The sequence below is a fragment of the Piliocolobus tephrosceles genome, chromosome 4, assembly GCF_002776525.5.
Source record: "Piliocolobus tephrosceles isolate RC106 chromosome 4, ASM277652v3, whole genome shotgun sequence".
Lineage (NCBI taxonomy): Eukaryota > Metazoa > Chordata > Mammalia > Primates > Cercopithecidae > Piliocolobus > Piliocolobus tephrosceles.
The window spans coordinates 60,295,957-60,321,784 of NC_045437.1; the positions used below are offsets into that span (position 1 = coordinate 60,295,957).

General features: G+C 40.0%; 2 protein-coding genes across 7 annotated transcripts in view; one reads left to right on the plus strand and one right to left on the minus strand.

Annotated features, from left to right (window-relative positions):
- The window catches only part of PDE4D (phosphodiesterase 4D), a 1,617,209-nt gene that overhangs the window by 1,532,619 nt on the left and 58,762 nt on the right, over nt 1-25,828 (plus strand). The window contains exon 1 of one of the 6 annotated variants that reach the window (XM_023210500.2): nt 25,331-25,785. The exons of the other annotated variants lie outside the window; for them this stretch is intronic. The gene's annotated coding sequence lies outside the window, so the exon portion shown is untranslated. Of the gene's footprint in view, nt 1-25,330; nt 25,786-25,828 lie in introns of those variants that run through there. 6 annotated transcript variants of the gene reach the window in all.
- LOC111541613 lies at nt 761-25,629 on the minus strand. The gene is made up of 2 exons (XM_023210501.1): nt 24,782-25,629; nt 761-950 (listed from the first exon to the last, which is right to left on the minus strand). Exons 1-2 carry the CDS (start codon nt 25,362-25,364, stop codon nt 886-888), a joined length of 648 nt encoding a protein of 215 aa, XP_023066269.1. The 5' UTR covers nt 25,365-25,629; the 3' UTR covers nt 761-885.

Sequence of the window (25,828 nt, forward strand, 5' to 3'; positions counted from 1 at the left end):
ACAGTCAAACTCTTGAATTTTGGCACGATCCAGATCAATAAATCTTTTCCTTGTAGTTACCTTGGAATTAGGTGCTTAGCCCCTCACTGCTCTTTGTATATTTCTGTACAATATTCATCAGTTTAAATAAGTACTTCAGTTTCATACTAAAGTGCCAAGACTATCCTATTTTCACTCATCTTTAACTTTCTTCTTTTTCATTTCCCACACCCCTGCCATTGCCAAACAAAACTGATTATCTCTGTTTTTATCTTTTCTTTTAGACTTTTTAAGACAATAAAAAATTGGCTTGCTCAGAAGGCTGATACACTGAGTGTTAGAATAACCCGAAGGATAGAATGCTTTGAGTCAATTTATGGGTATTTTTGATCACATATATTCATTTTTAAACCTGCCATTCATGATGGATCACTGACTCTGGTCCTGGCCCTGACCCGTCTCAAAAAGTTACTAACATGATTACTGATTAACACTTAGACTGTTGGCTTGAAGTTTAGTAGCCTGAAGGAAAATTTCCAGAGGCATTATACTATGGAAATTTAATTAAGAGTTAATGTTGACTCAGGAATATTATGTACAGCATTGATCCACAGTGTTGCTAATGAATTTATTATGCTGCAAATGCAAGTGATTTGTTAGTACATTGGCCAATAAAAGTGAAATCTGTCTCAACAAGAATGTTGAAAGAAAGAAGGCAGTGAAACTTTCATCTCCACTGGGAGTGAACTAACTTGCCAAATATGGGTCATCAATCATGGTAAAATGTTCAAAACAAATCATGCATCTTTCACGGTTCACTGTATTCATCAGCACTTTTGAAGTCACCAGTCTAGAGTAGTCGCCTTTGGCCAAGTTTTCAGTAGCCTGTGGTTTAGGCAATAAGCCTCAACTGTCTTTCTCAAGGATGTGTTCCCAGGTGGTTGTACTCCATGGGCCATTTTCAATCAAATCTGAAAGGACAAAAGAGCAGTTCTGTTTATAAGAAATGACATCATATTATAACCTCAAAATTGTTGTCTTAAGTCAAATCATTATCTAAAAGGTCTCTTAGAATTACTTAGATCTTGAATGCAGAAGGCTGAATTTCCCACTCACATACTTCGCCAACACTCATTACATAGGCAAAAAAGTACAGTAAGTGTCACTTATGTGAGTCTATGTATGTATGTAGTGTTATAGGGGGTAGGGGTGGCAGGAAAGACAGCTCAAATATGAAATAATTAAATTATTCATTGCCACTGTTCTGATTGCTTTTTTAAAAAGTTTTATTTGGAAGTTATTTCAGACACACTGGAAAGCTTTATGGGTAGTGCAAAAAAACCCCCACATGCATTCACTCATTGTAAACATTCCACCTCGTTTGCAGTATCACTCTATGTGCACATACACACACATTGTTTTTTTTTTTTTTTTTTTCTGAACCACCTGAGAGAAAACTGCACACATCATGGCCCTCCATCCCTAAACTCCTCGATGTATTCCTCCCAAGAACAAGGACACTTTTCTGTATAACTATAGTCTCAAACATCTGATTGCCTTTGAATTTTATAGCATGACTTATTTGTACCTTTTTTACTTCAAGTTCTAACTCAGATACTGAGCTATAGAAGAACAGCTCAACTATTAGTTGAAGGATAGCTCAGATGTCTGAGGGAAAAAAGTCACATCACTAACATTTTGAATTTTGCAAATATAGACAAAATGCCAATGTATAGGAGATAACTAAATACTGGTTTTAGAGAAAATAGATGAGTTAATATAAGTAGAGATTCCCCTTAATTAATAGATCTTTTATGTTTGGTTATGTGTCTTATCCATGCTATTATAACTAGCTAGCATTCATTAGGACAGCCAGAGAATCTTGTCTTTCTGTATTTTTATACTGTTTTTCTTCTTGTGATCAGCAAATTCCAGGTTTTGAAAGTTTGAAGTAGTTCCTGCTTAGATAATGCCATTGCCTTGCTCCTTAATAGTAAGCAGTAGAGAAGTAGAGTGGACACTGGTGATGCTGCCTTTAGTGCTGGAGGGAGTGTCAACCAGTTAGTAATCATTCTGACCCTGCAACACAACCATCCCTTCACTGAAATAGGTAGTGGTAGGTATCTACTCAATATGGTACTTATAGCCATTTTATACTTGCTATCTTAAAAAAATATATGCAGGCTTTCACTGCTGTGAACAGATAATTGATATTTATGTTTCATAATCTGTGCAGATAGCTAACACATTTCTGAAAGTTGCAATGTTTTTTCCCAAAAGGAATTGAGTTTGGGCATGCCTATCCCTGTCTACCTAAGTATGTTTAACAGTATTTCTGGCTGGGCGCGGTGGCTCAAGCCTGTAATCCCAGCACTTTGGGAGGCCGAGACGGGCGGATCACAAGGTCAGGAGATCGAGACCATCCTGGCTAACCCGGTGAAACCCCGTCTCTACTAAAAAATACAAAAAACTAGCCGGGCAAGGTGGCAGGCGCCTGTAGTCCCAGTTACTCGGGAGGCTGAGGCAGGAGAATGGCATAAACTTGGGAGGCGGAGCTTGCAGTGAGCTGAGATCCGGCCACTGCACTGCAGCCTGGGCGACAGAGCGAGACTCCGTCTCAAAAACAAAACAAAACAAACAAACAAAAAAAAACAGTATTTCTATGCATCGGGGAATCCGAGTGAGGATGACAATGTGTCAGGGATTAGAATGGACAGGAAGAATCTCTGTAAGAGGGGGTGTGATGCTGGAGCAATTTATGAAAATTGGGTTCCCTGGTAACTGTGGTGGATGTTATACAGATAGTCCTGCAAAGACATCCACAAAGCTGACTCATTGACAATGTCCACATAGAGGTGGGCCTCAAGTGTGTGCAAATAACAAGTTTACTACTGCAGGCAAACTCTTCATTTATTCATTTGACAGATTTATATTGAGGGGCACTGTTCTAGGAGCTGGGGATTTGGTAATAAATAAGAAAGCCATGGTCTGTAACATCGTAGAGCTTACACATAAACTGTTTTGCTTTAAAATATTGTACATTCAGAAGTGTTTGTGCTCCGACCATATGACTGCAGTATGTCATTTGATAAACCTTTCAGGCATGTCTTGGACCCACCAGAACTTAGCTTTAAAGCTATTAGATTGACAGGAGGATAGAACATTGACTTTAGATGACAAATCATGGAAATAAATAATTATGAAAAGGCCCTCCAGTTTTTAATGACTTTACAAGAATAGTGTTCTTGTGAAACTATTGAATAAGAAGAAATATATGAACATTTGTAACATTCAACTGTCTAAATGATAGAAACACGAATAAATATATGAACATCCTTATCAATCAAGTGTCTAATGAGTGAGGGAGAGTGTCTGCGGGAAGGAGAGCCTCCCAGCAATGGAAACAGTGTTATTCTTCATGGTAGGGAGACCATTTTTTGGTTCATCACAGTGTCTTCCAGGCTGGAATGATTTCCAAGTAGGGCAGGGAAGACAAATATCTGAAGCCTCAGGGAAGCTCCAGGGTGATTCTTGTAGTTTTGTTTGGCATGTTTTCTAAAAAGCATTGTCAGATAGTTTTGGAGCAAGTGGTTTAGCCATCTACTACCACACAATATATTCAAATCAGAGTAAGCTGGAAGAAAGTCATCCAACATCCAAATCTCAGTCTGGTCTATGTGAACATACTGCTTCTTAAGACTAAGCTATAGGGGTACTGTGCTTATTACCTCGGTGTGGAATAATCTGTACACCAGCACTCCATGACATGCAATTTACCTATATGACTAACCTGCACATGTACTCCTGAATTCAAAATTTAAAAATTTTTATAGATATACTAAATTTGAGATGTTTATTGAACATCAAAGCAAAAATAGTGAATGAACAGATATATGACATAAAAAAGACTATGGTATAGTCCTATATCATGAGTGAATATGAATTTTTTGTTATTGGTGTTTTCACTAGTTGGGATTTTATTCAGCAGTAAATAGAGAGATTTAAAATAGAAGTGGCTTCAGCAAGATAGATATTTCTCTTTCGTGTAAAATCTGAAAGTAGGCAGTCCAAAGTTAAGATGGCAACTCTCAGTTTTCAAGGACACATACTCTTTCCATGTTATTGCACTGTGAGGTGTGGCCTCTGTTGCTAAATTCAACCCACCACCCAATATGGCTGCTCCAACTCCAGCCATCAACTTCACATTCTAGCCAGTAGGAAAGAGAAAACAATAAATACAGGCAGATAAAAAGATAGATGACAAATGTTGTTTAAGTTTCTAGCATATCTACATAACATCTACATAACACTTCTACTACCAAGTCATACACCAAAACTTAGTTATATGGCAACACCTGGCAACCAAGGAGGCTGTGAATTTTCTCTACTTTGGGCAGTCACATGTTTACATGAAAATTGGTATTTGAAAACAATGGATGAAGAAAAGCATCAATATTAGGGGACAGTTAGCAATCTCGGCCACAATGTTGCCTATTAATAATGCTGCATACATTTTAAATATTTAATATCAGTCTGCAACAGTATTTGCAAGGTAATATATAGTATAATCTTTTACCATATGAACTTAGTAGCTACAGTGTTCAGGAAAGTTGTGTTATTTATTTATTTATTTCTGAGACACAGTTTCTCTCTGTTGCCCAGGCTAGAGTGCAGTGGCGCGATCTCGGCTCACTACAAGCTCCGCCTCCCAGGTTCACGCTATTCTCCTGCCACAGCCTCCGGAGTAGCTGGGACTACAGGTGCCCGCCACCACGCCTGGCTAATTTTTTTGTATTTTTAGTAGAGACGGGGTTTCACCGTGTTAGTCAGGACGGTCTCCATCTCCTGACCTCGTGATCCACCCGCCTCGGCCTCCCAAAGTGCTGGGATTACAGGCGTGAGCCACCGCGCCCGGCAAAGTTGTGTTATTTTGTGCTAGAATATTTTACCTGCGCTAGGTAAGGGCCTAAAGATAAAATGTGCTAGGCTAATTAATTTTAATGGCATATAGCAATAGATTTCCAGCCTCAAAGCTTGCATCTCCACCTGCAATTTGGGAAAGGAAAAACTGATAGCACAAAATAAGTAGTGGGAGTCCTGAAAACTGTCTGATGCTCTTCATGTTCTTACCAACTCATATCCTCATCTAAATTTGAATCACAGTACATTCTGACCTTGTCGTAGAGGGAGTCCTAAAGTCTCATGAGAGAATTACTGTGCTTGTTCTAACAAGACTGTGTTCCAGCAGGCATGCCAAAATTTGATAGCTACAAATAGGGAGATTTGAAAGGAGAGAGGCAGGGGAGGTAATTTCTTTTAACTCAACTGCATCTGGTGGATTAAGGTAAGACAATATTACCATTTTGCTGACAGGAGGCAGACATGGCACTAAAGAGGGAGAATGAGCAACCACAGAGCTGATTTAATTTCCAGTGGGGTTTATGGAAGCGCCAAAACATGATGTAGCCAAATGTTCCTAAAAGTATGAAGTAATTTAATTTGTTCCATCATTACAAGAAATTAAAGCCAAGCACAATTACATCCCAGTAGTAAAAGGAACCCGCTGAATTGCCATTGTTATTGACTGAATGAAGTGAGATTTCTGATTACCTTGTCCAGCACATTTTAATTTCTGTCTGTCCATTTATTCCAAATCACATTACAGGGCCTTAACTGATCTTGACAAAATAAGCTACATTATTAAGGTGCAGTTAAACCTGAGAAGCTTTAATGACTAGATTAGAGTTTTCAAATGGGCATGTCTTCTAGATTTCAGTATATTTAGGGATGCAGTTATTAGAGATTCTTTGTTTCTTATGTGCAAGAGACCCAAGTTTAAAGGGAAGACTTAAACTTACTGAAGTGATTATTTTTTTCTTCCACCAAGAGCCTCTCTGTAGATAGCTGTCTGTTCTTTTGGGAGTGGGCTCACACCTCCTGAATGCTGTGATTGAGAGAGCTGCCTCCATAGAGGAAAGCCCCCAGTAGAGGGTGGTACTCAGATTTCCAAGGCGAGGGGAGTTGGGCAACTAAATAATGTACAGTGAACCCTCTCATAAGTAGGGTGTCTAGATGATTTAGCATTCAAACCAGAACACTTTTTAGAATGAAGGGCAATGCTATTCATAATTACACTGGTATAACAGACATAGACCTGGGAAGTTCCAGGCCAATTAAGATGTATGGACTCTGTACCTATAAGGAAGACAAGGCAACAGATATATCAACAAATAAATGTAATAGTCATCATAGGCCTCCGGAGAATGAAAGGCTCTAGAGGACACTGGGGGTAGGTGGGTATGGAGAACAGAGTCACTCTCTTAGGGATTTCTCTCCCCTGGCACAAAAGTTACACTAAACATGTAACATCTCAGAGCATGAAGTGTGTAGCTCCCTGGACCACATCCGTATTCCTCTAACAGTCCAGTTATTGATTCTCAGATGTGTTAGAAACTTTGGAAATATTATAGAATAGAAGCCTTAACCGGGGAAATGTTTCATGCTTTTTCAGTTCAATTCAACAAACATTTACTGGATACCTAGTATATGACAGCCAGTGTTTAGCACCAAAGATCAAAAAAATGAATTCAATATGGTCCCAGCCCCAGAGAAATTCAGTCTAGTAATAAACACATAATTGTGATAGACTGTTTAGTGATTTAATGACTTAAAGAGTTAACTTCTGATTTGGTACTCATTCATCAAACGTAATATTTGCCAGTCTCTATCTCTACAAGGAACCCTGGATTGTTCCCAGTCCACTGCTGATGCTAGATAATATGGCAAAATACACAGGCTGATCAGGCTGTTTTAGAGACTCTTTTAAGCCAGAGGTCTTTTGTTTTCCAGACTGCTAATTTATTTTTTTTCCACCCGGAAAGCCCTTCCTACCATCTGAGCTATTCTGACCAAATCAGCAAAGACAAGCTACAGAGATTTAGGATGTCTGGGATAAAAAGGTTTGCTTGTTTACTTAGATAAATAATTTGAGAGTGCTTTCCAAGATCACTGTTCCTAACCACATTGATAAATGCTGAGAAGACTATCTCAGTTATCCAGTGTTGGATAACAGACTGTTGGAGAAGAGTGAAGCTTCAGTGTGAGCTGGGAAAGATCCCGAAAATCCTAACATGCTCTAGGTGCCTGCATATAAAATTCATCATCATAGTGACTTTGGGACCACTTGCTATTTTTCAGGCACGCTTTACATACATAGTCCTATTTAAATAATTTTCAAAACCATACTGTGATATAGGTACTGCTTTTTCCATTTTATAAATTAGAAAACAAGCTCGGTTAATTCGCTTTTATGAGGTCTCAAGCTAGTTAGTCAGTGACAAAGCTCAGATTTGGAAACAAGGACTGCCTTGCTCCAAAAACTGTTCTCTTAAATTTCAGTGTTTGTAAGGTCCCTCACTGCCCCAGCATAACACAGCATTTGGTCCTCTCAAGGATTAACAGGAACAGGGATCTGCCAGCCTTGTTTCTGCAAAAAGAAATGGGGGAAGCACAGCTGGATCTAACCAAACAGGTTAAATTGAAGTGCCAGCTTTCCGGGAAGGAAAACTATACTAGCAATGGTTTCTCACCTTAATGAATTCATTTCTAACCATCCTTTGCCCTGCAAAGAGAGCAGGATCCAGGGCCCACAGGGCCTAGTTCATGGAGAGGAAAAAGAAGCAGATAATGGGAGCAAAAAGTGAAGAATTCAAGCTGCAAAATGTAACAGAATTCTCAAAGTGCTGAGTTCTCTTCACTCCCTTATCTGGCAGTTCCTGTTTTTTTCTCCTTTGCCTCCCACAGTTGCCACTTTAAAAAGTCATTTTTAATGTGGGACATATACACCATGGAATACTATGCAGCCATAAACAAGAATGAATTTATGTCCTTTGAAGGCACATGATGAAGCCGGAAGCCATCATTCTCAGCAAACTAACACAGGAACAGAAAACGAAACACTGCACGTTCTCACTCATAAGTGGGAGTTGAACAATGAGAACACAGGGACACAGGGAGGGGAACATCACACACCAGGGCCTGGTGGGGGGGGTGGGGGAGCAAGGGGAGGGAGAACATTAAGACACATACCTAATGCACGTGGGGCTTAAAACCTAGATGACGGGTTGATAGGTGCAGCAAACCATCATGGCACATGTATACCTATGTAACAAACCTGCACGTTCTGCACATGTATCCCAGAACTTAAAGTAACAACAACTATAGAATGAGAGAAAATTTTTGCAATCTACTCATCTGACAAAGGGCTAATATCCAGAACCTATAAAGAACTCAATCAAATTTACAAGAAAAAAACAAACACCCGCATCAAAAAGTGGGCAAAGGATATGAACAGACACTTCTCAAAAGAAGACATTCATACAGCCAACAGACACATGAAAAAATGCTCGCCATCACTCGCCATCAGAGAAATGCAAATCAAAACAACAATGAGATACCATCTCACACCAGTTAGAAGGGCAATCATTAAAAAATCAGGAAACAACAGGTGCTGGGGAAGATGTGGAGAAATAGGAACACTTTTACACTGTTGGTGGGACTGTAAACTCGTTCAACCATTGTGGAAAATAGTATGGCGATTCCTCAAGGATCCAGAACTAGAAATACCATTTGACCCAGCCATCTCATTACTGGGGATATACCCAAAGGATTATGAGTCATGCTGCTATAAAGACACATGCACACGTGCGTTTATTGCGGCACTATTCACAATAGCAAAGACTTGGAATCAACCCAAATGTCCATCAGTGACAGATTGGATAAAGAAAATGTGGCACATATACACCATGGAATACTATGCAGCCATGAAAAGGATGAGTTCATGTCCTTTGTAGGGACATAGATGCAGCTGGAAACCATCATTCTCAGCAAACTATCACAAGAACAGAAAACCAAATACTGCATGTTCTCACTCATAGGTGGGAATTGAACAATGGGATCACTTGGACACAAGAAGGGGAACATCACACACCAGGTCCTATTGTGGGGAGTGGGGAGGAGGGAGGAATAGCATTAGGAGATATACCTAATGTAAATGATGGGTTAATGGGTGCAGCACACCAACATGGCACATGTATACATATGTAACAAACCTGCACGTTGTGCCCGTGTACCCTAGAACTTAAAGTATAAAACAACAGCAACAACAACAACAACAAAAATCCTTTTTAAACATTGTCTCAGCGTCCAGTCAGTTGAGTTTCTGCACTTTTAGAGACTCATGCCCATTCTTTCATCCTTTGCTCCAGTGGCTGTAGCTCCCTACCTCCTTCTCACCCTCACTCCTAGGCTTCCACTTTAGAGAATTTGGAGAACTGGGGAAAGAAAAGACTGTTTTGTGCATGGCGTGCCTGCAGCCTAGTGCCATGAGCTGGTTCTTGCCATGTCTGAGTCACCAGATCCACTCTTTCTGTGATTCACACACTATTGCCTCTATCGCAGCCAAGCTTGCAAACTCTGATCATGAACTACCAGGTGGGTGGAGGGGGGCGTGGATATCCTCTCCAGGAAGCCTTGCTGGATCTTCTGAACTTTTCCGACCTGTGCATGCCTCTACCACAGCACACCTTAATTTCTTTTGAAATCACCACATGTGTTCATTTGTTAGTTGTTTGCCTCTAGATGGTAGGAGCCTTGAAGTCAGAATTCTTCTGAACTAAGCTTTGTAAGTTGAGCACCTCATAGAATGCCAAGCTTCTGGTATTACTGGTGGGGTTCAACAAGTATTTGTTGAGAAGAGTTGAATCAAGCTAAAGTGTAAGTAGGCAACAATGAATCATGTCATAACCTCTAGTTTCCCAGCTTTGTCTACACAAAAGGCTCCTTGCTAGGTAAAACGAAAACAGATGAAGTATGTGGATTCTCTTCAACTTTGGGACTCATCACCTTGAATCTCTCAGCTATCTCAAGACTGATTCCCTCCACCCTGGAGGGCCTTCCTGCCCCTCCTTTGTACAGCAGTGAACGACAGAAATTGAATAGAAGGAGGGAAAGAGGGAAAAAAGGTCTAGATGACCAAGTGGCAAAAACAAATAACCCAGCATGAACAAGTATGCAGAGAGGGGACTCTGAGGAAACTTGCTGACAAAAGATAGAGATGGAGGTGGGGGTCAACCACAGGGGATAATAGGGGCAGACAGGTTTAAGGAGGTAGATTTTATAGGGACTTCGAATAGATGAACTGAAGTTTAGGGGAGAACTTAAAGACATTAAAAATCTAGTATAAGGTCTTGATTAAGGAGAGATATCATAATAATTATTGTTCTAATACAAGAGGTGCTTTGGGAACATAGGCTATGTAGGAAGGATTGACAGAGGAAGGGAGGAAAGATCTAGGAAAATGAGGGCCAGATGGAAAGGTGTCCTTCAGTTCATTTGCCAATGAAATGCTTAGGATATATAGTGGTCTGCTCCTACCCTCTACAGTTCTAGCCACTGCACCCAGAGTGCCCACCAACCATCCCATTCATTCATTCACATGGTCTATCTGGCTCCTATAGGCATTTCAGTGTGTGACAGCTGCTTTATGTGTTCTGTTGGTAAACTTGTAGTACCCTGAGAAAACTCACATATTATGGAGAAATGACTTCAAAAAATGTGCACAGTGGTTAGCGCAAATCTTTTTATGTGTTCTACTCTCACGTGAAGTAGAGAAGTAGAGGGATTTTTTTTTTTTTTAATTATAAAAAGGGAGGAAGAGAGAAGAGGGAAACAAAACTAACATTTATTAAGTGAGGTAATTTCTTACCTCAGTGTTTTCAAACCAATTGGTAGATTTCAGAATCAATTTAGTGAGTCACAATTAATATTTTAAAAATTAAATAAAATAGAAAACATCAGAGTGAATCATACATAGTAAGGATAAATATTATTTCATGTTAAATTATGTTTCAATTCTCTGTATTGGATTGAATATATAATTACTCTTGTGTGTATGGTATATACTGTTCCGATATATACATTTCCATTATATTGTATATGTATCATTTTTTATTGGTTTAATTTATACTGAAATGCATGGTTTGTTAAAGACTATAAACAAATTTTGCCATGACCATTATTTAGAGTTTAACAAGAGTTTCTTTAAATAGGAGTCCACTGCTCTTCTCTACCTTTTAAAAATAAATATAGGTATAAAACCTTTTCGTACTTTTTTTTATATATTACTGAAAGTCAGTATCCACATGTCTTCAAAAGTGAGCATCTCTTACTTTAAGCAAATCTACCAGGTCATAGTATAAAATATAAATTTTACTGTAGTTTACTGTCAATAAACTTTGTAAGCCACTGCTTCATTTCATTTAATCTTCCCCAAAACCCTGTATGAGTGGAGTCTGGGGCTTCAAAAGAAGACAGTGGCCTTCACAGAAGTTGAAATTCTCTACTGTTTACTTGTTTTCAAAGGTCTGGTTAGCTGGGGCCTTGAAGGTGATGAAGAAAGACACTTTCAAGGTGGACAGGTATAATTGTTGGGTCACCAAGAACAAATTTGAAAAACAAAATATACTGATTGAAATTAGCATGTAGAACCTAAATATCCAGAAGCTTCTTCATTGAATAAATTTGTGGCAAAAGTTTATGTGAACTGAATTAATAATTCCTAGTGAAATAGTGGATGAATTGTGAATAGTGGTATTGGTAAAAATGGAAAAACAATTATTTTCTTTTGAGACAGAATCTCACTCTGTCCTCAAGGCTGGAGTGCAGTGGTGCGACTTGAGCCACTGCAACCTCTGCCTCTCAGGTTCAAGTGAGTTTTGTGCCTCGCCTGAGGCACAAGATTAGATTTAGCAGAGACGGGGTTTTGCTATGATGGCCAGGCTGGTCTCAAATTCCTGGCCTCAAGTGATCCATCCACCTCGGCCTCCCAAAGTGCTGGGATTACAAGCATGAGCTACCGTGCCTGGTCAAAAAAAAACTTAATTCATAAAACTTAATTCAACAATTCAAGAGTTATACTTCAAGAGTGAAGATATATAATGAAAATATGAAGTCATCTGAAGGACACACATACAATAATTAATTTTAGTAAATCTCAAATTTGTCTCAAATCAAAAACCTGCTACTCATATTTTTGTCTTAATTATCATAATTTAAAATGTCTACACATTAAATAATACTATCTAGTAAATATGCCCTAGAGATTATGTGTGTGTGTGTGTGTGTGTAGGTGTATGTACACCCATTATGTTTTCAGACAATTGGAAGAAAATTGTTAGGCAATTGTTTTTCTTTCATCAAGGAGCTATCATTTAAGTGTAAAGCTGGAGTATTCAAAATAAAATTTGGGCTTACAAGATCAGGGCATGGCAAGACCTATCCAGATTGCTGTGGAATAACATATGCTTCCAAAAGCTCATCTTCAGGATGAAAAACACATAAATGACATGCCTTCTTCCTCTTGCTTACCTTAATGACTACAGTTTAAATAAGCTAAAGTAGCAGATACCATCAATACTGTTGCTAATTATATTACTTTTCAGAGAGGTACAAGAGCCCTTGTACCTATAGTAGTAGTGATACCACTACTAGTATCAAAAATACAAGACTGTTTTGTTAATTTTGACTGTATTTTTAAAAAAGATAGGGATAAGATGAATTACTATTAAAAGCAGCTCTTATATGTTACATGTAATCGATGATAAATAAAAGTTTTTAACAAATAACACATTTAAGTTGAACTGAACCCCCAAAAAAGATAGGGATACGAATATATGACTTTTAGATTAAAGTTAGTTTTAACATTCAAATAAAGTGTGGGAAAATGGCCTGGAGGCCACCTTCTAGGGAATGTATTTTTAGCCCTATTTTACAAAAAAGAAAACTGAGGTACAGAGAAATTAATTTGCCCAAATTTGCCACATGGTTGCTAAGATGAAGAGCCAGCATTTGAACTTCTGTTCCCAATGTCATACTCTTTCTATTGCTTGTAACTGTCATCATAGACCACTAAAGTGGATGCCTTCACAACTCTTTGCTTGTCACTGCATCTGGATTACCACAATAGCTCCTTAGTCTCCATCCTTCTATCTTCTCCATTCTATCCTCTTGGGCTACCAGTGCACTTATCCAATTCCCACAATATCCATTAGTTCAAGACCACACATTTAAGTGTTCAACTCTATTTCCCTTCTCCTCCCTGGAATGCGTCTGCTCCACCCAGCCCATTTACTGCCCACACATAACAACCTTTTTTCAGGCTGCAGACATTTCTTATACCTGAAAACAATGCCAGCTGACTCCCTCCTCCCACAGCCATTCAAACCAGTCTTCCTTGAAGACCTACATCCAAGTTCACCTTCTTCCTGAAACCCAGCACACTGAGCTACAGTCCATACCTCCCTCTCCCTGCTCAGACTACAGTAGCACTCCCAGACTGAATGATTTATATTCTACCTTACACTGTCTCTAGGCAGCAGCCGATCATGTGTCTGATTTTCTCAGCAGGTTATTATGGCTCCTTCCTGGGTCCAGGCTGCTGAATCTTTCATGTTCTTGTATTTCACAGCAACTAGCACATCAGAGAGGCTCAATAAATATGTATGGATTTTTTGACTATTCTCTTTTAGGGAGAAAAAAATGAGAGAAAGAAAAGAAGAAAGGGAGGGAGGAAGATTACTCTCTGACCATTTCTCAATAGCATACAAAGTCAGGAGGAAGAGAAATAAAATGTCCTTAGTGGAGATTTCAAACATATGGGAACCTACTAAACACATGTATTTGTTAATGTTTCAGACTCACCTGACATGTAGGTATAGGTGTAGGAAAACCTATTCCAGGTATCCTTCAAGAGGTGATAGTTGTTGTATGAAAAAAGCATTCTAAAATTCAACAGGTTTAGATAATGCTTGCTAATAAAATTAAATACGTCATTTTGCTGTGGACCTTCTAGCTTTTGGTAGGTTCATGTCCTTTTGTGTGAAATGGTTCACGCCTGTAATCTCAGCACTTTGGGAGGCCAAGGTGGGCGGATCACAGATTAGGAGATTGAGACCATCCTGGCAAACATGGTGAAACCCCATCTCTACTAAAAATACAAAAAAAACTAGCCAGGCATGGTGGTGGGTGCCTGTAGTGCCAGCTACTCGGGGGGCTGAGGCAGGAGAATGGCATGAACCCGGGAGGCAGAGCTTGCAGTGAGCGGAGATCATGCCACTGCACTCCAGCCTAGGCGACAGTGAGAGACTCCGTCTCAAAAAAAAAAAAAAAAAAAAAAGAAAGAAATCACATACGATATTTCCCAAGCTTGTTTGACCACAAAACATCATTAGTAAGGAGAATCTTATAGGGACAATATTGATTGGAACATTCTTTGGGAAATGTTTGGAATGATCTTCCCAGTAACCTCAGTGTAAGTGATGCTCTGTCATTAACCCATGACCAATACATATTCTTCCTACATAGTTGACTTTTCATATTTGGTGTGGTCTTGTAAAAGCTACTCTATTTTTTGTTGTTTGTTTTTGAGACAGAGTCTCGCTCTGTTGCCCAGGCTAGAGTGCAGTGGCTCCATCTCCTCCACCTCCAGGGTTCAATTGATTCTCCTGCCTCAGCCTCCCAAGAAGCTGGAACTACAGACATGTGCCACCACACCTGGCTAATTTTTATATTTTTAGTAGAGACAGGGTTTTGCCATGTTGTCTAGACTAGTCTCGAACTCCTGACCTCAGGTGATCTGCCTGCATCAGCCTCCCAAAGTGCTGGGATTACAGGCGTAAGCCACTGTGCCTGGCCTAAAAGCTATTCTAAATCATAGGTTGTTCACTCACATTTGGCTCAGAACTGGTTAATATTTGAGGGTTGATGGTGATGACACAAAAATAGTGATTGTTTTAGGATTAGAATCTGTGAAAAAGGAAAGAAACTCTCACATATTAATGACCTTATTGAAAATTAATTTATTTAAACAACTCTGCAAAGTGGTTCAGTACACTTACTATTGATTGAATACCTACTATATGTCAGATACAGCCCTTGGGACTTTACATTTCTTATACATTTCTCATAATAATCCTGCAATTCTCAATGTATACAATGTGCTCAGGTCTTTTAAATGGCTTATTTCGGATAACACAACTAGAACAATGGCAAGGCTGGAATTCAAGTTCTGAGTGACTCAAAAGTTCATGCTCTTTCTGATCTATCACACTATTTCCCATGAAGAGCTCTTACAGGTTGTGGATTCTTCCATGTATATAATAGCTTTCTTAGCCAAATCTAAATCTCCATAGATATTCTTGTAAAATTTTAAAACTAATTTATCTTATTTGTATGGAGCCAGTTCATATGCAACTGGATAAGCCAAATATACCTGATATACTCTTGAGTTCTGAAATTTGTTCTCTAGAATGCATACACAGTTAACAAATGCACGTTTACCAGTAGGCCAACATAGCTTATCACTCATATGTGTTGCTTGTAATGCAAGTAATGAGATTAAAAATTGGACATAAGAAATTACCTTTCTGAGACTCTGTTCATAGCCTGTTTAAAATGGACTAGTCTTTTGGGGAAATCTTTTGTATGTTTTTTCTTTTCTTTTTTTTCTTTTTTTTGGGGACAGAGTTTCGCTCTTATTGCCCAGGCTGAAGTGCAGTGACACATTCTCGGCTCACTGTAACCTCCACCTCCTGGGTTCAAGTGATCCTTCTGCCTCAGCCTCCCAAATAGCTGGAATTACAGGCACCCGCCACCATGCCTGGCTAATTTTTTGTATATTTTTTAGTAGAGACGGGGTTCATCATGTTGGCCAGGCTGGTCTCAAACTCCCGACCTGAGGTGATCCACCTGCCTCGGGCTCCCAAAGTGCTGGGATTACAGGCGTGAGCCACCACACCCGGCTGTGTGTTTTCTCTTAACCCATCTTCAACTGGAACAAATGTCTTGTTGGCATTACTTCTTAACCCTTAGGTATCTCACAGTGAGAGAGAGATAAATGCTAAGCAGAGATTTATGAGAAAGTTAAAAAAAAAAAAAGAAGAAGAAGAAAGCAGAGATAGGGATCTGAATAAAAGATTCTGGGGCAGTGTTGATTAAAATAATTGCTGTCTTTTCTTCATTCAGGAAAGTATTCTTAACTTGGAGTCCTTGGTGACTTCAGGGAGGTCAGTGAACACTTTTAGAGTAAAAAATATTGATAATATGAACTTATGCTCATTTTTCTGGGGGTGTTTGTATCAGATGCACCTTTGTGCATTCATCTGTTTCTCCCAAACATCATATTGGTGTATTGATGGATTCTTTTAAAATGTTATCTTATTTTGTAAAGATCATTACGTATGAGTGATATATCATAATACTTGTCATTTTTATTTTAATGTTAATATTTCTCTTCGGTAAGACACCATGATCTGCTTGACCATCACCAAATTTTGGCAATGTTAGTTCCTAATACTCTTCTAAAAAATGAGAGTTTGAAAGCAAAAGACTGAGAACAAGAGATAGACAGGGGTGATTACGTGTAGGGAGCCACACCCAGGCCAGCATTACTACTTGAATCTCATTTGGAAATAAATATTCTTGTCTGATAGAAAACAAGCATATTTATTGGTTATTCGCTCACAAATATTTGTTGAGTGCCTGTAAATGTCAGGAATTTTCTAGACAGTTATAGAAAGGCCTGGACACAAATATAAAAATGACATTAGAAAAGTCATACAGGCAGAAGCCAGCAAATTGTTTCCAGGCGGAAAGATTGGCTAAGATGAGCTGTCTTGGATGGGATAGTCTTAGATGTAAATAAAAGAGACAGGTATTGAAAAGCCAGCCAAAAAAGGCCTATGTGAACACAAGAATGTAACATTAATACAATACGTAGGAGAGAGTTGTGCAGCAGGTTTTTGAAAGAGTGAAACAATAAAACCAGGGTTTAAGGAAGATTATTCTGACTTTATAAATAGGACTGTGATGAGAAAAGTGAATCCAAGGAGATCCAGTAGTAGACCATTATATGAATCTAGAAATACACAGATGAGAAGTTGACTGAAGGTGACAGTTACAGAAATTAAGAAGAAATTGGTAAGTCAACTGGCAAAGTATTGGATGGGAATATGGTAGAGGCAGGAGTGGAGATAAGCAGAGTAAGTGTAAATATACTCCAAAACTTTCTATTTATTAATAGCTTTATTTCTGAGAATATCTCAATCTCAAATAGAAAACATGTACCCCTGATGAACAATTGAGCTAAACTCACAGAATTCCAGGATCATGGTATTGGATGGGATCATTGACAAGTAACTGGTCAGTTTAGGAATTCCCTCTCAAAAATAGCTGACCCCATCCAGGTCTAAGTATAATGAACAACCTTAAAGCCAACACCAAACCCGATAGTGCAATTTCAGAAATCAGAGAATAAATGAATGTTAGAGCTGGGTAGGCACTAAAGATAATCTGTTCAAACTCCTTGTTTTCTCCAAGGAATACGATATGCAGTAATTGACAAAGGTAAAGAAACAAAGACTGTTATATCCTAAGGTTGACAGTATATGATGGAAACACAGATGCTCTCCCATAGTCCCCACAGGGAAATAAAATTGATTCCCAAAATTACAGCAAGTGTATGTAAATAAAATACATATTTGTAACATTTTTTAAAAACCGCTTGCAAAAATTGTCCTGTAACTTTGTTCAAATAACTTCCCAGACAAAAGCTTCCTCACTAGCATTCTTTAACACCCTCTTTAGTCTTGTGTTGCTGAAATATGTGTTTGGAATGAAAATTATCTTAGTGCAAACCTGTGGGTATATATGGTCTGTACTGAATATCAATGGCAAAGCCTTGATATTTGTCTTAGCTCAAGTTGCTATAACAAAATACCATAAACTGATGACTTAAACAACATACATTTATTTCTCACAGTGCTGGAAGCTGGAAATCTGAGATCAGGGTGTCAGCATGGTCAGGTTCTGGTGAGGGCGTCTTCAGGGTTGCCGATTGCCCACGTGGCGTGTATCCACATGGTAGAAAAAGAGCAACCTCTGGACTCTTCTTATAATGGCACTAATCTCATTCATGAGGGCTCCATTCTCCTGACCTAATTACTTCCCAAGGGTTTTCCCTCCAAATACCATGACACTGGGGATTATTTTTCAGCATATGAATTTTGGAGAGACACATTCAGTCCATTACAGTATTTTCCTTTGACATTTCCTTTTTCTTTGCTCCTGAGAGTTTTTCCTCGTAACTTCCTGAAGCTTCTCCTTCCCCTTTAGGGACTGCCTAGGATTTTCTCCTTATCCGGTCATCAACCTCTTCACTGGTCTTTAGTTTTCTGATCTGCCTTTATACTATTCCCGGAGTAATCCTTTTGAAAAGCAAATCTGACGGTGTGAATTCCTCACTTAGAAGATTTTTAATGGCTTCTTTAGAAGAAAACATAAAGTCTTAGAATAGTATACAAGTCCTCCAAGACTACTTCTCCATCTTTATCTTTGCCCACTGTGTGACTTAAACTTTATATCCCTACCTGTTTGTAGCTTCCTGTATGGCCTGTGTTCTCTAAGTGAACTTCTTCAGAATGAATCCCTGTTCGTTCCTTGAATGTTTTTTCTTTCTAGCTACCCTAAAAACTGTTCCCAGGTAACTATTAAGTTTTTGGACCCTAGGTTATACCTGGCACTAGTTGATAGGTTCACTTAAATTAATAGAATTGTTTGCATTTAAGTTAGAGACTTAAGTCCAGGAGGAAGAGAAGATACAACGGAGGAGGAAGGGAAAAGAATCTATTAGCCATCAACGCAAGATTATTTAACTCACAACCTCTCACTTGAACTAAAATAACCTACAAGGTTCTTGTTATTATCTCCAATCTATAGGTGAAATAAGGCCCCAGAAAGATTAGCTGAATTGCCTGGAATTGCTCGTATGTGGTGGAATAGAGATTGGAGCCTTTCTCCATTCTTCCAGTTTCTTTCAAAGAATAATATCACTTACAGTTGCACACATGTCACATGAAGCCCTCAGCCTGGATGCCTAATTAAACTTGGATCAAACTCCAATTTTTTGGACAAAAGCCCGCCCTATTCTTATAAAAGCATTCGTCTCTTTCTTTGCCTCTTATCTCATGTCAGCTCAGAGAGACATTTCTGCTTGGGCCAATCTGGCCTTCAAGCTCAGTGCCTTCAATGAATAAAACAAAACAAAACAAAAAATCTTTTAAAGTCAGGATTTTGTAACTTCAGTAACCTTATTGATGATTGGGAGAAATGGAAAATGTACAGATTAGAGTTACCCTTTAGACCAAACTGACTCCTTTCTCTTACACACACACAAACACACACACACACCCCTTCAATAACCTTATTGATGATTGGGAGAAAGGGAAAATGTACAGGTTAGAGTTACCCTTTAGACCAAACTGACTCCTTTCTCTTACACACACACATACACACACACACGCCTTCAATAACCTTATTGATGATTGGGAGAAAGGGAAAATGTACAAATTGGAGTTACCCTTTAGACCAAGCTGACTCCTTTCTCTTACACACAAACACACACACACTCTCTGTGTGTCACTTTCATGCCCTTACACACATGCACACACATAGACCAAGCTGACTCCTTTCTCTTACACACACACAAACACACACACATATTCTCTCACTCTCTCATGCGCTTACACACATGCACACACATACATATTCCCTCCATATTCCTCCCCTTTCCAGTGTAGATGAGGCAGATTCATTCTACCCAAATGAAAGCTCTTCAAAGTCTCACCTTCTGTCATAAATAGCCTTATTGAACATTTTCATGCAGGCAAACTCTTGTGAAAGAAATTCTGGTGAATTCCATTGTTTTTTTCTCCATCTTATTACAGTATGATTAATAAGTTAGTGACTAAAGGTTGTAGTTTTCAAGAGCAAGAAGTCCACCCCCTTTCAAGTCACATTGGACAGTCCTTCTGTTCATGCCTGACATATTGTGGGAACATATGTCTACATAGGATCTTAATACAGAGATTGTCTTAGATACGAATAATCGTCAGAGAAGCAAATGGTATAAGTTATTTAATTGTGTTCTTAATATGGTCAAATATAATGATTTCACTGACTTCAACTTTCTTCAATTCCATTAATTGCATAGCGCTAGAATTTTCCATATAAAATAAAATCAGATCCCATGTCACACAGTACTCTGAGTCACTCTGTGACTCCTACTCTTGAAGATATAGTCCTACCTGCAGATGCCTGACATGGCCAGTCTCTAAGATGGCCAGTGGCTGAGGATTTCTCAGATTTCTCCAGAATCTGCTCCCCTAAGTAAGGCCCTACTCATGGTAATTTCTTTTTTGACACACACATCTTTTTTTTTTTTTTTTTTTTTTTTTCTTTTGTCTTTTTTTTTTTTCCCCCCTGGATGGAGGTTTTTTTGCTCTTGTTGCCCAGGCTGGAGTGCAGTGGCACGATCTCAGCTCACCACAACCTCTGCCTCTCAGGTTCAAGCAATTTTCCTGCCTCAGCCTCCCAAGTAGCTAGGAATATAGGCATGCTCCACCAAGCCTGACTAATTTTGTATTTTTAGTAGAGATGGGGTTTCTCCATGTGGGTAAGGCTTGTCTCAAACTCCCGACCTCAGGTGATCCACCCACCTTGGCCTTCCAAAGTTCTGGGATTACGGGTCTCAGCCACTGCATCCAGCTGACACACGCACATCTTGTTCATCATAGGTCTGTGCGCTTGCTCATCTTTTCTCTTAAAAATCCTTCCCACACTCTTTTATTTCATTCTTGAGGACTCAGCCTTTTCCCACTCCACCTCTGTCCCTGTCTGATTTAAATCGTCCTCTTTTACTGTCCCATAGCCCACATGCTTCCTTCTGTGAGAGTGCATTCTACAGTAGTATGCTGAAATCACCTTCTCTGCTGGGCTCTGGGTAAGGGACACGCTCTTTCCATCATCTGTTTCTGCAGCCTCTAATAAAGTACATGGCACATAGTCAGTGCTAAATAAATGTTGAGTTACTGGTGGGACTAAAAAGTCAATGAAAGCCAATCTCATGTTTATTTCACTTAAAAATTCTACAGCCATAGGCAACACTTAGAAAAACAATTGTAGATAGTAGAAGATAAAAGAAAAAGAAAACCCTCAAAAAATTACACACATCTTTCCTTTGGAAGCTTTATGAAGTACTAAGTAAAGTTTTATATAGTTTATACAATTTTAAAATACTTAAAAACAATAATTTGATGCCAGAAATACACTTGGAGATGAGAGTGGCTTGCCACTAGCAAGCTCTGCTTAAGCCTATTACATGTACATATTAAAAGAGAATCCAGAGCCTTCATGTATTTCCCATCAGATAAAATACATACAGGAAAAAAAATTAAGCAGCAGAAGTTAGACCTAACCTACACAAATCTTTTACTGTAGCAAACCAAAGGAATGACTAGCTCAAAGCAATACATAGTGAAATAGAAATCATTTTCTCCAGTTCTATCTACTGTAGACAGTATCAATTCCTTCCTTAGAATAAAGAGGAAATTTTGTAAGAATTAAGAGAAGCTGGAACTGGTTAGTGAGATTTAAGTATTTGCTCTTAGGAGCTTTTTGTTATAGTTCTTTTATTTTTAAAAAATCTGGATCAGTTGTTATAATTTGTATTTTTTTTTTTAATTAAGGGCGGGCAAATGGTGTCCAAAGTAAGTGGTATATTTTGGACTTGTTCTCTTCATGTATACCAATAGGTCTATCTAGGAATTATGACAAGCCGATACAGTCCTTTAGCCTTCAAGTGTTGGCAAAGAAACTAATGTCCACATAGTTACACATCCCATGCAGTGGATCCTTTTACCTCAATGGTCAACATCACTGTGAGTTGTGGGTAAGAGTAATGGACTGAACATTTCACAAAAAAACAACCTCAACCTCTAGCTACCTGCTATGGCTCTGAGGTGATTACTTTTTTCCTTTTTCAAAAGGAAGCTGCTGCTTCAGCATCTTCTACTGGAGCCCCTGGCACAGTTTCAGGCCATGTGTCAGGGGAACCTCTAAGCATATCACTATGACAGAAGCCAAGTGCTGGCCCACAAGAATTGAGGACTGTTTGTTCACAGAAGAGCCTGAGCAGAATGCGAGTGCTACATAGTTCAAAGGTGCCTTGAAGAAAACGGATGCTGTTGTAGGAGGGGACTTCAAGGCTCAAGTTATTTCTCAGTTGCTGTTCCATAGCCCTCTCCCAGTCTTTAGGGAGTTTAGCCAATAGTTTTTGCTTGGGTGTTTTTCTCTGTTTAGTTCCTTAACTTAGCAAGATTTGGGGCAGTTAAAGAGTTTTCATGTATTTTTAAGGAGAGCCACAGTGTATACTACCCTGGCAGGGGTTAGGGGGAAGTATTTTATTAATGAATGCAGTATGTGTTCTTGGTAAAAGCCAAAATTAAACTGGCTCACTGTTTTTGTCCTGCTGGCTGTCGACATTTAGGTGTGTTGCTTGGTGTGGTGACTCAATTTCCTGTAGGATAGTTGGCAACTCCATTTTGAGGTTTGTTTGGAGGGATGAAAAGGTCAGTTACTCGATGTCTTAGAACACTTGGGGTTAAAATTCCTAAAAGTGAAGCTTTACAAATGATCCTGAAAAATCATGGCTAGCTATATCGCCTGTTCACCTAGGAATTTGGAAAAAAGCAATATTCTCAGCTCTATGCTAATATCGAGAATAGTCCTTTATTTGAGCAACAGTTTCACAGAGCAAACTGTTCTTTACTCTGTTGTTAGTAATTATTTTCTCACTAGTATGTAGATGTGGTCTAGTGATTTTTCATTTTTCGTATTTATACAGAAGATGTTAGAACTTAAAATACATGCTTACACCACTTTATGATCATACTCAAATCCTGTCTGTCAAAAATGGCTGGTGCATGGCTTGGACATAAAATGGATATTCTGAAATAAATTGTTCCTCCTGTCTCTATACTACCTTTTTAAGAGCAAATCCTGTGTCTAAAGTGCATGATGTCTTGAAGCATTAGCCAAAACATTCCCGAATTACTTTTCCACATTAAAAAATAACAACTGAAATATAATGTGTGGAGCCACATCCTGTTAGATTTGAGGCCTGAGTTTGTACTTTTCATTTCTGAAGAGCTTTGGGAACTTGGTGAAGATGGGGGCAGGGGGGCAGTTTACTTAGGTACTGGGAAATCACTTGAGGCTCAGGCTTTGAGAAAGTTGGAGGGCAGAGGAGAGGAACCACAGAAAGCCAAACCTCAGAGGGGACTCCCAGCTTCTTTGTAACCAATGATTGAAAAGATGGCACTGAACAAATCCCTGAACACAATGGCTACGCATCTTTAATCCGCTGGATAGGCTAACTATGGACAGCTCAAATGATCATTAAAAGAAAGTCAATGTCCTCTTAAAATTTCCTACATTCCTATCTTATGGGAATGAGAGAGAGAGGAAAATATCAAAACCAAACCATATCCTAGATGTACTACCATGGCAATTAGGTGATGCTATACTTGCATATGGAAATTATTCAGTAAAATGAAAATGATTGTGTTAGAGCCACAGGCGAAAGTATTGTTTGTGATCTTTAGGGTGTGGGGTTACAATGGGCTTTCTGTCTTTGTGTGTAATGCTTCAATTTTTGTAACAAGCATGTAATATTTTTTACATTCTTAGAATTGGGGAAGCTATACAGAACAAGTATTTTATATTTACCATTTAAAATTATTAATATCTTTAACTTGTTCCTATTGTTAATGGGGAAGAAAAAAGCTTCAATCTGAAATTTTAATTCACCTGGCAAAGTTTAGGCAATTGTTTGTCCATCTAAAGCATATATTTACTTTACTTTAGACTGCAGGATGGAGGAAGTAGAACAAAAAAGAGGCAAATTTTAACGTAGAGTACTCAAAGTGAACAGTAAATAGTTCAAGAATTCTTGATAACAACAAGCCACGTGGTACATGTAACAAATACTTTAAAAGTCACTCTAACTTTTACAAATTTCATATAAAAAGCTATATGAAAAATCCGAGGAGACTAAATTGTCCACGAATTTCTTTGTTGTGCCACTGATAATTTATGGAGTCTACATTTCAAGGGCAGAATTTCTTCTCCACCAATACCTGTAGATTTTTAAAGACAAAGACAGAGGATCCCACCACTTTGTGTAACTTTCTCGGCATCTTCTTTCCACTCGACCATGACAAAGTTTTATAAAATGGACTCTTGGGAGTTTGATTTCTCCCCACTGTGAATGGTTTGCTTATTGCATGCTAATGTAGAGAAGTTCTCCCACAACTGGTCTGCTTAGGGAGAGTGCCCCTGGTCCCCTGAGTCAGCCTTTGTAAACAGAACAGACTTTTCCGTTTTCTCAAAATTGTAGTGTAATCTGCACATGGTGGGTAGAAACACAATGCCAGATTTTCTTCCTTAGCCCAAGATCATCTAGGTCTTGTGCAATTCACAGGGGAAAGGAGTAGTATGCAGGACATGCGTAAATTCTCCTTACCATGTGGTTCTTTCACATTGCTGTTCCTTTAAGATAACTCTTAGGCAATTCTGCATATGAAAATGCAGCCTATTGTCAAATTTGTGAATTATAAAGCGTTCCGATCCCACAACAGTGTATATTTTGTTTGCTTGTTTCTGTCTGCCCCAGCATTTAGAAGTCTGGTACTTAGACTGGGCTGGGTAGAAAAAGGATGCAGTCTTAATAGAAATGCGGGTATTCCCACAACCCTGCCTCCTTCAAGTAGGTGAATCCTAATCCTTTAGAAACGAACCCCCAGAAACCCTAAACCTTAAACCCTCAGAAACATTGAGGGTCCTAAATAACCTTGTTTGTGAAACTTCGCAGGAAGCAGCTGGTCCTGGAGACGCAGAGGCTCCTGCGGTCGGGACAACCTGGAGGGCAGTGGCTCAGTGGGCTGCACGGGGTTCCCGCGGGGCAGGTGCGCGTCCGTGCGCGCCTGCGCGCCGGTCCCTCCTAAGCCCCGCAGCGGGCGCGACCCCGGGCAGCCGGCTGCAGGCGCTCCACGCCGGGTTTTCCGCCGCTCTCCTAGCACAGACAGTCCCACAGCAGCCCCACAGACACACACGCTCGCGCCGCGCCTCCTCGGCTGCACTTCAAAGAGAGTGGCGCCCGGCTGCTCGGGGGATGGCAGTGCTAGGTGGCGGGGCCCCCGGGGCAGAGCCCGAGGGGAAGGACACGGCGGGTGGCATGGACAGGCTTTTGCAATTCGGAATCTTTTCGTAAGGGGGTTGAGGAGGAGCCAGGCGGCGCTGAGGGCCGAGAGGGGCGTGAGGGGGAGTGTTCCCGGAAAGCTGCGGCGTTGGAGCCGCGCTGCGCCTGCCGCCAAAGGAGTTGAGAAAGAAAACAGGAAACGTGGTGGCCGCGCACCCGGCCGCGGCTGATTCATTCGCTTCAAGTGCCTTGCAGAAGGCTCGGCAGGCGGGGCGGGCGTGGGGCCGCGGCTCCGGGCCGGGGACCTAGAAGATCGGGCTGTGGACCAGACGCTCCTCTGCTGGGCGGACGCTTAAGCGCGCGCGCCATCCCCTCGCCATCCGCTAGAGTCGGGCTCCTGGACTGTGACTTGGGCCCGCCGCACAGTTGAAAAGTCGCATAGTGGTTTTTACGCCCGCGTCGCCGTGTGAAAGTTGGCTCGCCGCTCTTTGCACGCCCTCCTCGGAGGCCGACCCGAGACGCCAAGCTGGAGAGACCGTGTTTCCCCGAGGCCAGCCGCCCCGCGAGCAGAGCCTCCGCCCCCGTTGCACTGCCGGACTGGGCAATATGAAGGAGCAGCCCTCATGTGCCGGCACCGGGCATCGGAGCATGGCGGGGTATGGCAGGATGGCCCCCTTTGAACTCACTAGCGGACCCGTG